The following is a 13,976-nucleotide window of genomic DNA, read 5'->3' as shown; positions in this document are numbered from 1 at the left end:
CCCCCATTTTGATTGATCAGTGTCTGTAGCGGCTATCTAACCGGTCAATTGAAGGCAGTCATGCCATCATTGGTAGTGTAGCAAAAGAACCGTATAAGGGTTACTTTCACGTTTTTCAGCAGAAATTATGTACAGAGAGCCACTATAATATGCAGTTTTTCAAAAACAGGCAATTCTGTTGGCCATCTACACCTGTTTGAATCATTGAAACTAAATTGGTGATAGTTTTCCCTCATTTGTACAACCTGAGAGCAAACAAGCATGTCATGCAAGTCTTAAGCACAGCGACAGGAGGGGTTTATTATTCTTTAATAGCTTGCCACCTACCTCGTGCCAAGGAAATCATTATACTATAGGTCATTATAATTATTCCTATTTAATGGTGTTATTTGCCACTTATTTTATTTATCATTCATTATTTAGGAACCCTTAAATCTCTCACCAAGTCCTGTTAACATTGGCCCTAATTCACCCGTGTTGTGCATTCTGGCATCAGCAGACACTTTCTGAATATCATCTACATTGAGATAAACTGTAAAATGAAGAAAACTCAATAACCGTAATAATGAACATTATAAAACATCCCTCCAAATAAAAATAGCAATTCTTCCTTAATTTGAATGTTTATGGTGTATTCCACATTGCATCACCACTGTATGCAAAACCAGTGACGCTCAGCTCTGTTTTGCAACTCTAAAATGTTATGAATAACTTAATTTTTTTACGTATCTGGTTCATGTCTCCATGAACACTGTTTTTCACTGGATGCAAATTGACCCTAATTGGTTAATTCAAAGAAAAATGCTACACCCATTTCAAAGAAAGAGCGCTCTGACAAACAGCCTCATTACTGGGTCCAAATGGTCAGCTATTGTGTGATTCTAATAAGGCTTCAACCAAAACAACCTCGTAGGCTTCAAAACATGTAAAATACCAGCAGTGCATACAAGCGTGTACACATACGGTACTCACATGTTCCACATACACAAAGCACACACAGTTGTTGTAGCTGGGACAGATAAGTGTACAGATACAGTTTAAAAAGGCATAGTGATAAACAAAGCTACATTTTGGCACAGGCCAATACCAGATTTTTGGGATAAGCACCCAAACTCAATCAACAAATCAAGCCCCTTGACTATCACTCAGTTTTTTCATGCTGGTGGCATGTTGGCATCAACATCAGGAGCTGGAACCTGTGCGCTACAGCTACAGTGCCTTGCGAAAGTATTCGGCCCCCTTGAACTTTTCGACCTTTTGCCACATTTCAGGCCTCAAACATAAATATATAAAACTGTAATGTTTTGTGAAGAATCAACAACAAGTGGGAAACAATCATGAAGTGGAACGAAATTTATTGGATATTTCAAACCTTTTAAACAAATAAAAAACTGAAATATTGGGCGTGCAAAATTATTCAGCCCCCTTAAGTTAATACTTTGTAGCGCCACCTTTTGCTGCGATTACAGCTGTAAGTCGCTTGGGGTATGTCTCTATCAGTTTTGCACATCGAGAGACTGACATTTTTGCCCATTCCTCCTTGCAAAACAGCTCGAGCTCAGTGAGGTTGGATGGAGAGCGTTTGTGAACAGCAGTTTTCAGTTCTTTCCACAGATTCTCGATTGGATTCAGGTCTGGACTTTGACTTGGCCATTCTAACACCTGGATATGTTTATTTGTGAACCATTCCATTGTAGATTTTGCTTTATGTTTTGGATCATTGTCTTGTTGGAAGACAAATCTCCGTCCCAGTCTCAGGTCTTTTGCAGACTCCATCAGGTTTTCTTCCAGAATGGTCCTGTATTTGGCTCCATCCATCTTCCCATCAATTTTAACCATCTTCCCTGTCCCTGCTGAAGAAAAGCAGGCCCAAACCATGATGCTGCCACCACCATGTTTGACAGTGGGATGGTGTGTTCAGGGTGATGAGCTGTGTTGCTTTTACACGCCAAACATAACGTTTTGCATTGTTGCCAAAAAGTTCGATTTTGGTTTCATCTGACCACAGCACCTTCTTCCACATGTTTGGTGTATCTCCCAGGTGGCTTTTGGCAAACTTTAAACGACACTTTTTGGGATATCTTTAAGAAATGGCTTTCTTCTTGCCACTCTTCCATAAAGACCAGATTTGTGCAGTATACGACTGATTGTTGTCCTATGGACAGAGTCTCCCACCTCAGCTGTAGATCTCTGCAGTTCATCCAGAGTGATCATGGGCCTCTTGGCTGCATCTCTGATCAGTCTTCTCATTGTATGAGCTGAAAGTTTAGAGGGACCGGCGTCTTCGTAGATTTGTAGTGGTCTGATACTCCTTCCATTTCAATATTATCGCTTGCACAGTGCTCCTTGGGATGTTTAAAGCTTGGGAAATCTTTTTGTATCCAAATCCGGCTTTAAACTTCTCCCACAACAGTATCTCGGACCTGCCTGGTGTGTTCCTTGTTCTTCATGATGCTCTCTGCGCTTTACCGGACCTCTGAGACTATCACAGAGCAGGTGCATTTATACGGAGACTTGATTACACACAGCTGGATTCTATTTATCATCATTAGTCATTTAGGTCAACATTGGATCATTCAGAGATCCTCACTGAACTTCTGGAGAGAGTTTGCTGCACTGAAAGTAAAGGGGCTGAATAATTTTGCAGCCCACTTTTCAGTTTTTATTTGTTAAAAAAGTTTGAAATAGCCAATGAATTTCGTTCCACTTCATAATTGGGACCCACTTGTTGTTGATTCTTCACAAAAAATTACAGTTTTATATCTTTATGTTTGAGGCCTGAAATGTGGCAAAAGGTCGAAACGTTCAAGGGGGCCGATTACTTTCGCAAGGCACTGTACTGGTTTATTTTAACTGGGTTGATAAATAGGATGTTGACTATCTCACATGTACACCAGGTCAATGCAGTGGAAGTGTTAGGGGACCTTTACTAGTAAAAGTGAGCATGACAGAGTTGTTTAAGGTTTTAAAACGTACTGGCCAAGAGAGGGAATGAGGAAAATATGATTGATAGACAAAAAAAGAAACATTTGAGGAGAATAATTAGAGCAAACTTACATTTTTGAGTCTTCTGTTGCTTTCATCTCGCCTAAAATAAATAAGAAAGATAAATATCTGCATAGAATATTGATATAATAGTTCTTAATGCTGCAATTTACAGTATGACTGCACATAGTTACATCCCTTATACTGCTGTTCGAGAAAAAAAAAAAAAAACTACAGTGACATCAAGCCTTCTCATTTGCAATGATCTACTAATCAGCTACTTATCAGAATTTATACACGCTATTAACTCGTATAAAGCAGCAGCTTGTCGCCAGGCAAAGCTCACACCTTTAGAAATGCAAAGCAGCTGTGAGACTTAAACTACAAACCCTACTTTTTCAGCACAGGTATTGCAGTAAAGATACCTCAGTGTTAAATGTGCTCAACATAGCCAATACAGAAAACATACAGCGCCTCCACCGTCATATTAGTCCTGTGAGTTGACCTAAAGAAATCAAGGTGTGCTTCTCTTCTGTGCTGGAATGAGCACCTGTAGCTTTAGGCAGTTTTACACGTACACTTAACCTGACATGACACATCTCACATGCTTCTGTGAGACAACTGTACTGTACCTGACAGTTGCACGAGAGGACAGGTCCTGCAGGTCTCCTGGATGAAACAGCTGAGACACATTCAGTCCCAGTTTCCCACAGGCTTTCAGGAATACGTTCACATTATCCTGCAGATTAAAATGACAAGACAGCCAAATGAGTGCAGGTAGAAAACTGCTGCCTGTAACATTATGCTCGCTTAAAGAAAACTTTCCTTTGTTAGCAGCTAGCCAATTCGCCCCATTTGAGACTCTCTCGTCCACTGCATCAGATCCCAAACAACGACACTACCTTGGTAGCATCAGATAACTGTTAGCTAAGCAAATCGATACTTTAAGAAGTGAAAATTGAGAGCTGAGAACAGGATAATTTAGCTCAATGTTGTCAGTTTCTACTTAGCTATTGTCATTACAGCCAATTGTGAAAGTCCTAATGATTATTTTTGAAAAGGAGTCATTTTAGGTACACCGTATATTTAGGCTCTCTCACTTCAACAGGGAAGGTTAGACAGTTAACACTTTGGCTGCCTCTAGTGGCGATTAGACAATCTGCTGGGTAATGTCAGTAAAGTGATACACAGAATGCACTTTTCTTCTTTTTAATTAGGAATATCCATAATGATTCAAAACTTTGTCCAATATGCACTTTTTAACATAATCTGAGATTCAATTACCTTGTAAAGATAAATCTACTGAAAATATAAAAGATTCTTAATATTCACTGTGATTAATTACCAATGTCAATTAAGGTTCAAAGTTCTACAAACTGGATATTTATTCTGAACTTATTTAAGTGGGTGCTTGAGGCAAAATTAAAATCAATGTAAAGATGTAAGTCAGCAGTAATATAAAGTATATTTAATTTGTAGTTTCTGGTAAAAACATGCAAAATAGCCAGTATGTTCCTTTAGGATGTCAAAGTAACTGCTCATTGTCAGCTGCATCTGCATCTCACACCCCACCATCACCTCCTTCAGTCCAGCATTTCTTGGCCCCTGATGGGAGGTTGCAATTGATTTATTTTGCGCAGTTTTGGAAATTATACTTTTATGAAGCCATTGAAAACACAGCCTGAAGCCAAAATAAAAATCTGCGCCGTATAATAATAAATTATTTTTTTTTTTTACATATTTAGCAGTTGCCACACTGAAATGCAGTTTCAGGACTGTGGCAACACTGTCTCAGTGCCTTGAACAGGAAACCACACAATGTGTCTAAACTTCCTGGGTAGCAGGTGCCTTCTTAATCCAACACTCAAGGACACACACACACACACACACACACACACACACACACACACACACACACACACACACACACACACACACACACACACACACACACACACACACACACACACACACACACACACACACACACACACACACACACACACACACACACAAATACTTACCAGGCCCGCGATGGGAGTAGAAAGCCTGTTAACTCTCTTAATGATGCCAGGTTTCAACTGGTTGATCAAGCTATTTAAAAAAATTAATAAAAATAAATTAGCAAAAAGTTTATATATTCCAGCTTTATGCTGCACATATTTGATAACCAATATATTGCATCATCAGGGTCCAATTTCACAAAAGCTAAAAAGATTTGGGCTAATAAACACAGACTTTTACTTCCAATAAAGAAATTACATTTAAAAAGAAATGCAAAAAAACTTGCTAATGAATCAGTTTAATTGCATCTTAGACAAGAATGGGGTTGGGTTTAAGGAAAATAAGAACGAAAGAAAAGCAAACGTGACTTGCGGGAAACGAGCCCCGGTCTCTGGGGGACACGAGACAACAACGGACGGTAGGGTTAAGAAAAACAACAACGGGGAAAGCAAACGTCACACGCGGGAAACGATCGCCAGTCTCCGGGGTGAAAGTCCTGCGTTTTTCCCCTCAGACACATTCTTCCTCTCCGGTTGCTATTTGGCAAGTGGGCGGAGTCAAACGTTTAGCCCCACCCACGTTGAGCCACTCCTCGATCTGCGTACTGCAGTCAGGGCTTACTCGCTTTAAAATGCATACTATGTAACTTTTCCCTCTTCGGTCCCCCTACAGGTTGTCTCATTGGAACTACATAGTATGCCTTTAAGCTGCTCTAAACTTCTTGGCTAACCTGCTAGCCTTAACTTGTTATAATAGTCAGTGGTTATTTAGAGGAAGAAAATGGCTACTTCTTACACTCCGCAGAAGATACAGAAAAGTTGTCAGTGAAAAAAGGTGTCTGATGGTCTGTATTACATGCAATTTTAAATTCTTGGGATATGAATTGTTGTTTGATACCTAAACTTAAGAGTGCAATTTAGGATACAACTATTTCTAGTTCATCCAGGGCTGCTGCCTGCTGCTGAAGCTAAACTGGCAAATTAGCCTGCCTGACTACACTAACCATAGGTTTGCAGTCATTTGGCTTGAATTCAATTTTCTGAAATTAAAATGTGACATTGTAAAAGGTTTGTGCATCATTACTCACTCGCACAGCAGGACTCCATTCTCTAAGGCAGCACGGAAATCGTTGCAACCAAACAATTTTCCAGTCACTTCCTAAAAGACAAAACACAAGTTATTTTTTTGCTTTCTGTATTTAACTAGTGAGAGATTTAGGTTTTCCAAGAGTGTTACTTTCAAATATACACCTGGAGGTCCAACACAGTCTCAACAGTTGAACCTAAAAAGTGATTAACGCTTTTCCTACATTTTACCTAAAACCATGCATGTGTTGCTGCATATACATTAACATTTAACTATTTTAACTATGATGCTCAAGTACTGTGATGACACATTTGAGTGGATGTCTGTAAATGCAAACAGCCAACTGAGAAATAACATTCACATCAATAGGATTTTATACTAAAACCTGATATATTGACAGACATCAGCTTTTATCATTAGCCAATACTCATTAGCATACTGGTATGGTATACATGTCAGCCGATAGGTAAGAAGAAATGCCAAAGATAGGTTTAAAAACAGTTTTCAGAGGTGGTCCATGTACTGGCAAAAATTACATTTAAGCATGATCCCTTATATTCTTATGTTTTATTTGTGCTTTGGTTTTTCTTACAATACTGAAAGAGAGTTTCTCATTCCCACATGTAGATTCTGATTCTAACTAAATGAGAATCACAAAGTCTGGAACATAATGTGAGCACTGTTTGTCTGAACAGATAGGGGCTACAAGGTCACCCTAAAACTCTCTCCCGATACATTTAGTTTTCCCATGCCAGTTGAGATGCAACGGGGGGGTGAAAGTCTGTACAGGGGAAGGGAGGCCAAATGGCCCCGAGCAAGGGTCTCTTGTGTTTCTTGATTGTTGTCATGTGTATCAGATTGCATGTGAGAAATGTAGAGTCATAATAAGCCAAGTGCGTGTGTGCTGTCACTCTGAAGATGTATTTAAGCTCAGTGTTTCTGTTCACTCATTGAAGAAACTTTTCCCCATTGGGCTGCTGTCTTGTGAAATTTATGTTCTTCCTATATTTGCAAATATATTTTAATAAAATTCAAAAATCTAACTTGGTTTAGTCTTCGACTGTCTTATTTGTTTCACTTTACTAAACTTGTAAAACTTTACTCCTGCTGCTGCGCAAAAAAAAAAATAATTCCACTGCAACCACCAGAGAGTGCTGACAAGTTTATTTTTCAACTGTAAAATATCCCTCTCAGTATGCCCCATAACAAATCAATCAATCTTTTTAATTTATTTATATTGAAGGGTTATTGTCATATGTTTGTGCAACATACAGTGCTGCTCATGAGTTTAGGAACCCGTGCTAAAGTTGACTAAAAATAAAATCAATAATCATCTTTTGGAAATTGATCTTAATGACACACACACACACACACACACTTAAAGCGCCCATATTATGCTCATTTTCAGGTTCATAACTGTATTTTAAGGTTGTACCAGAATAGGTTTACATGGTTTAATTTTCTAAAAACACCATATTTTTGTTGTACTGCACAGCTCTCTCTCACTGCTGCAGATCCTCTTTTCACCTGGTTTCTGTTTTAGCTACAGAGTGAGACCTCTTTTCATCTTCTTCACTACCATCTTTGATTGCACTCGCACATGCTCAGTAGCTCAGATGTAGATCATATCAGCTAGCTAACTCTAGAGACAGTAAAAGAAAGCCTGTTTCTCCAACTTTGGTCAGTTACAAGGCAGGATTAGCTGGGAGACTTCTAAATGAGGGCGCACATGTAAGTAGTTCTTTTGTAGATTATGGTGAACTTGTGTGTGTTGTAGCAGTGCTTTGCTATTGAGAACGACGTAGCATGCTAGCGTTAGCATGCTAACCATTAGCTACGAGCTAACTGTTGTGGTTAGCCAGCTCATTTCGGACTGTGACGTCACAGTCCGAGCCGATTTTGAACAGCTCACTAGGAGACTGAAGGCAGGACACATTCATAAACCGTATCTCACTCAAAACAGCATGGATGGATTTTTTTCAAAGTTTGTATGTGTGTGGAAGCACCAGAGACACAAAAGAACACCCCAAATCCCAGAAAAAGTGATTTTTTCATAATATGGGCACTTTAAGGACAACAATTTTGTTTGTTAATGATTAAAGCATCTTAAATAAATGTTCTTCCTTAAAATACAGGGGGCATAAATATAGACACCCCTATGTTAAATTCCCATAGAGGCAGGCAGATGTTTATTTTTAAAGGCCAGTTATTTCATGGATCCAGGATACTATGCATCCTGATAAAGTTCCCTTGGCCTTCGGAATTAAAATAGCCCCACATCATCACATGCCCTTCACCATACCTAGAGACTGGCATAGAAAAATCATCTCTCAATGCAAATGAAACCAGCTATTGGGCTAACTGAAATAACACCATGCCAATCTCTAGGTATGGTGAAGGGTATGTGATGATGTGGGGCTATTTTAATTCCAAAGGCCAAGGGAACTTTATCAGGATGCATAGTATCCTGGATCCATGAAATAACTGACCTTTAAAAATAAAAATCTGCCTGCCTCTATGGGAATTTAACACAGGGGTGTCTATACTTATGCCCCCTGTATTTTAAGGAAGAACATGTATTTATTTTCATACATTATTCATTCACAGAAAACAAAATTGGTGTCCTTAAAAAGGTTGGATTTTTCGTAATTGTTTTTAATTAAGGCATTAACATCAATTTCCAAAAGATGATTTTTTTTTTTATTCCTCTTTTTAGTCAACTTCGGCATGGGTTCCTAAACTCATGAGCAGCACTGTATTTCTTTGAATATTGCCAATAATGATTTTTTTTTTAAACCCTCAAATATGGATACCAGCCCTTAAAAAAAAAAAAAAAAAAAAGAAATCCTGCTATATTTTATACAGCTCCAGTAGGTTTCCAAAAGCTTCACAAAACGGCTTTAGTCTTAACACAAGTAAGAGTAAACATTTATAGTACTGAACTGGAGAAAACAAAGCAATGCAAATTAGATCTAAACCAACACAGTTTGTAAATTGCAGTGTGGTTGCTACGGTGTTAAAATTATTTTTAATTCAACAGTTTGGTTAAACTGTTGAACGAGTTGGTCCTTTATGCACTCCTGGTAAAAACAACCACAAGCTGTTCAGTGGCTGTTAGTGAAACCAACTATGGTAAAAAAGAAAAAATAAAGAAGAAGAAGAAGAAGAAAAGAAGAAGAAGAAGAAGAAGAAGAAGAAGAAGAAGAAGACAAGGTCCTGGTTTAAGTTAACTGAAGTAATTCATTACCCAGAGTGCAAGCATTTGCCTGTTCTCAACAGTAAAATAAAGTAAATTAAGTGAGCTGGACACTGTTTCAGCTAAAAGAAATCATCCTATCCCTCAACTACTGCACAAAAGCAAGGTTCTATACAAATAAACGCAAAATATCTAGCAAGCAAAACAGTGGGCTATAAAAAAAATAAATTTATAATAACAAGCATCCTGACAAAAACAGTAAATATGTTTTTGATCAAAACAAAGAATACAACATAACCTAAATGGTTTTACATGGCACAAGCAAGCACAAGGCAAAGCAGGCTTTGTAATGAGGACATAAAAATGAGGCTATTGAGATTCGGCTACATAACTAACAGAGGGCCCCAAAAGGCTATTCTTCTCACTAATTAGTCCCCCCAGGAATCCACAATCACAATTCATTTTTGGTAGAACTGGGCACCGGGCACAGAGCGGAGGCTTCTCAGTGGAATCAGGGGGACAATGCAGTGCCAGGTTAACACAATAAAACACACAATCATGTGGTCAAGATAATGTCTGTTCTACAGCAACACAACTTTAATTGGTCATTTCAATAAACTGTCCCTATGAAACAACATACTCAATGAATTTCAGCCATGTGCTCTTATGTGTGACTTGCAAACTTCTCCACAAAGCTTAATTTTGTTAAAAAGGGAGTTCCCTAAATCCAAAAGGATCAAACGAGGCAATTATCTCACCTGCAATGTAAACACAGGCATCCTTACTGAATCAGTGATCCAGTTCTAACGTGTAGTCTATAATGTAACATTTACGATCGATTCATCTGCAACTATTTTGATAATTGAATATTCATTAGTCTTTTTTTTTTAACCAAGCATTTGTTAGTTGCAGCTTCTGAAATGTGAGGATCTGAAGCTTTTCTGTGTCACACATGAAAAACCATTTTGGACTTTTGATCAGATAAAAAAAATAAAAAAAAATAAAAAAAAGTCACCATGGGCTCCAAAAAAATTATAACTAGCATTTTTTGCTATTTTATGATATTTTATAGACAAAGCAAATAATGGAGCAAATGATTGGCAGATTAAAATCGATAATGGAAGTAAAGAGATGGGGGGCATAAAATAGAACGACACCTGCCTATACTGTAAATTGGACTGTGCTCCTATTTCACCAGAAACTAAATGGCCTGTTAACACAATGTGGTAGAGGCCAATCCAATCCAAGGAAGCACATTACCCTGCAATCTGTAACACTGAATGTTAGTGCCAACACATTCCCGATGTTTGGCACAAGGGAGAGTTTATGACACCATTTCTTTAAAGTGCTCATATTGTGCTTTTTGGCTTATTCCCCCTTTCCTTTATTGTGTTATATATCTTTTTGTGCATAGTTATAAGTTTACAAAGTGAAAAAGCCCAAAGTCCACCCCAAAAGGGACTTAGCATCTCCAACAGAAAACACTGTTCACCAACTGCTCCAAACAGCTCTGTTGTAGTCCAGCCTTTACTTCCATGACGAACGTGAGTCACTTTGTAACACACGTTATAATGCTCGCCTAGCTGCTAGCATGGCACGCCCTCATACTCTGTAACTAGGCTCGTTCGAGATGAGCCAGATCTGCGCAGAATCGATCGCCCAATGCATGCCGGTTAGATTTGTGTCCGACTTGATCCCGACTTGCTCTGACGTCATGCACACGTGGGCAACGATAATCTCACGAGACCAAGGCGGCCGCAGTTCTGAGACGCAGGTAGCGCAGTTGCTTTTCACCAACTGCAAGAGCCAGGCGGACGCAGGTGGACCCAGTGCATGCTGGGAAACGCCGGCCTCTCAGCTGATCGAACAGCTGATTGGTTCAGAATCGACTCAACATGACGTTTTATATAAACTTTTTATTGATTTTGAATCGGAGGGATTTTAACTGCTATTTGTCTGATTTAAAGGCTTATTCTGTACAGAACACATGTTGTGTGGCTGATAGTTATGTTTAGAAGTCAGAGAGTCTAAATCTGTTCAGATTACAGATCACCTACAGTCTGTTGGTAATTAAAATCAGCAACAGATCACATGTAGAAAATTTTGACAGCTACTCTGTCATAATAAAACCAACTGGAGACTGTGTAGGAGCAGATATATGGGTCTGATAACATTTTATTAAACCGGAATCGGACCCGAACGGACCACAGTGTTTGTGTCACTTCCTGTTCAGCCTGAAGGCTGCTGGAGTCAGCTGGAAAACTGTCCGACTTGAGAGCGGACTTTTGTCACCGCCCCCCGCTGCTGCCGCCTGCTCTCGTCTACTTTACAGGCGAGGCGCAGTTCATCTCGAACGAGCCTACTGACTAGCTAGCAGTACTTACTGCGCATGTGCGACTCCCAACTAAGATGGTACAGAAGTGACATTTCTCACTCTGTAGCTAAAACAGAGAGCTCAACACACAGGGTGAAAAGAGGAGCTGCAGCAATTTGCAGTACAACAAAAATATGATGTTTTTTAAAAATTAAACCACAAACCTATTCTGGTACAACCCCTAAATACAATTATGAACCTGAGCATAAATATGAGCACTTTAGCTAGCGTGCACACACACACACACACACACTCTCATTTACAGTTTGCAGAGCTGTATAGTAACGAAGTAGAACTACTTCACTACTCTACTTAAGTACTAAAAGGCTGTATCTGTACTCTACTGGAGTATTATTTTTTTATGTTAACCGTTTGACCCTGTGATGTGAAGCTGCTAGTTTATCTGGATGTTGCTAGCTTGCTAACTTTCCTGTAGCTACATCACACATGTTACTAGCTAGCATGATACGTTTTTGGGGGCTTTAATCGTTACTGTGCTGGAGAGGATGTTTGTTTTACTTGCACAGTGTGATAATTATACATTTTTATTTCAGTATTTGTTAATATTTGTTATTTTTAATATATTTAATATTAGTTAATTCCTTTGGCTACAGCCTTGGCTAAACATTTGACATAATATAAACAATATGATATTCAAACTTTTGACTGCTTTCTTTAATAACTAAACACAGTACTTGTACTTTTACTTTCAGTACTTGAGTAGTACATTTTAAAATAAACTACTTGCAATATTTAAGTACAAAAAATGTTGAATACTTTAATACTTCCACTTAAGTGTGGTGCTTAAAGAGCACTTCTACTCAAGTCACTTTTTTGATAGAGCACTCTACTTTCACTCAAGTCTGGGTCTCTAGTACTTTATACACCTCTGACAGTTTGTCAACATTCAGTGCCCACAGTCTACAGTTGAATTCTAGTTTTTATATTATAGTTGTATGTATTGGTTATGATTTAAGGATTACAACTTCAACAATGTTGTCCTAGAACAACCTAGAAAATTGATTGCTATGAAAACCACATCCTCCACAATGCGTGCATGCCTACACCACTTCTCAGTGGACAAAGAACAAGCCTCACAGTGTTAGACTGCGCTCTCAAACATCACCTAATTATCTGCCTTTCTTCCATGTGCAGTCCTCTCTCAGGTCCTGCAGTCAAACTATTTTTATCTGTGAGAAGACTCTCACATAGGACACTGTGTCAGGAGGCAAAACTTATCAGTCTTATCGAAGAATATTTTGCATTTGAACTCAGAGATACGTCGGTAAAATTGGTGCATGAGTGTTGAGGGGGAAGCATTTAAAATATGAGTGTCAGCATCAACTGTTTTTATGTAGTTAAAATCCTTATGATAAAAAAAAAAAGAAGTGTTTTTTCATCGCTGAAATGTCTGCCACTGACTAACTTAAAACATTTCCTGTCTCCACAAGGGGTTAAATGACTGACTACTGACTAGCCACATCTTCATGGTTGTTTGCACAGGATTAAATGTAGAGGAGCACAAGCAAACAAACAAATAAAACACAGCTGAAAGTGAACCATGTACCTCAATCCAGCGTTGAGCCTCGTTGAACGCGTCTGCACAGCTGACACTGGTCTGCTGGCGCCACTCCATCGTTAATCTTCCAAACAAGCAAAATGCCCAACTCTAATCAAAAGGGCAGAAGAGGTCACATTTAGTTAAACTCATTCATTATGGAGCGACCACGCCATGAGCCACGACCGAGCTCAGCAAATAAGTTAAATTCATGTCAGCAAACGAGAGGAAAAATCCATGCAATTTGATTTAAAAAGAGATATTTTTAAACAGCTGCTTGTTCAGTCACCTTGTGCTGTGTGTGGCTGCTCACCGGTGAAAGTTCTCCGCTAATTGATTACCGGACACCCCGCGCTTCTGCCACCGACTTTCCATCACTGACAAGTTCCGCTTATTGGTTAAAGTGGAGGGAAGGTCTCCGCCCACTTCAGAACTACATGCAACGTGTTTGAGCTGAAGTGAAACCGAGAGAAACCGAGAGGAACCGAGTGGAGCAGAGTCTCGTCGCCCCCCTGGTGGCCTGTCGGTGTGTCACTGTGCTCAGACAGGCTATAACTGTAGTAGGCAGTGGTGTAGTCTAATGTATTGTAGTGGGTATACTGTACTGCATATTGGCCAGAATCTACCTTTTCTGTGGGGGGCATATCATAGTGGAGGGTCTGGGTGTCCTCCCCCAGGGAAGTTTTAAGCATCAACGACTTCATATCATGCATTCTGAGACACTTGTATGCACCAATTTACGGTGGAAATACCTTTATTTAGCCTATGTGAAG

The 13,976-nt window shown here is 39.1% G+C and overlaps 1 protein-coding gene across 6 annotated transcripts in view; it reads right to left on the bottom strand.

Moving 5' to 3' along the window:
• Nucleotides 1-13,588, bottom strand: part of lmo7b (LIM domain 7b) — a 37,211-nt gene extending 23,623 nt beyond the window's left edge. For 5 of the 6 annotated variants that reach the window (XM_039795358.1, XM_039795356.1, XM_039795354.1 and 2 more), the window contains exons 1-6: nt 13,493-13,588; nt 13,213-13,314; nt 6,077-6,147; nt 5,010-5,079; nt 3,618-3,724; nt 3,058-3,088 (exon numbers count right to left, since the gene is read on the bottom strand). In XM_039795358.1, coding sequence (XP_039651292.1) covers nt 3,058-3,088; nt 3,618-3,724; nt 5,010-5,079; nt 6,077-6,147; nt 13,213-13,281 — 348 coding nt within the window. In that variant the 5' untranslated portion in view covers nt 13,282-13,314; nt 13,493-13,588. The remainder of the gene's footprint in view (nt 1-3,057; nt 3,089-3,617; nt 3,725-5,009; nt 5,080-6,076; nt 6,148-13,212; nt 13,315-13,492) is intronic. The other variant, XM_039795355.1, reaches the window with a different exon arrangement.
• Nucleotides 13,589-13,976: the final 388 nt, after the last annotated feature.

Source organism: Perca fluviatilis, chromosome 3 (assembly GCF_010015445.1).
Source record: "Perca fluviatilis chromosome 3, GENO_Pfluv_1.0, whole genome shotgun sequence".
Taxonomy (NCBI): domain Eukaryota; kingdom Metazoa; phylum Chordata; class Actinopteri; order Perciformes; family Percidae; genus Perca; species Perca fluviatilis.
The sequence above is the reverse complement of the archived record's forward strand: the minus strand, read 5'-3'. Positions and strand labels throughout refer to the sequence as shown.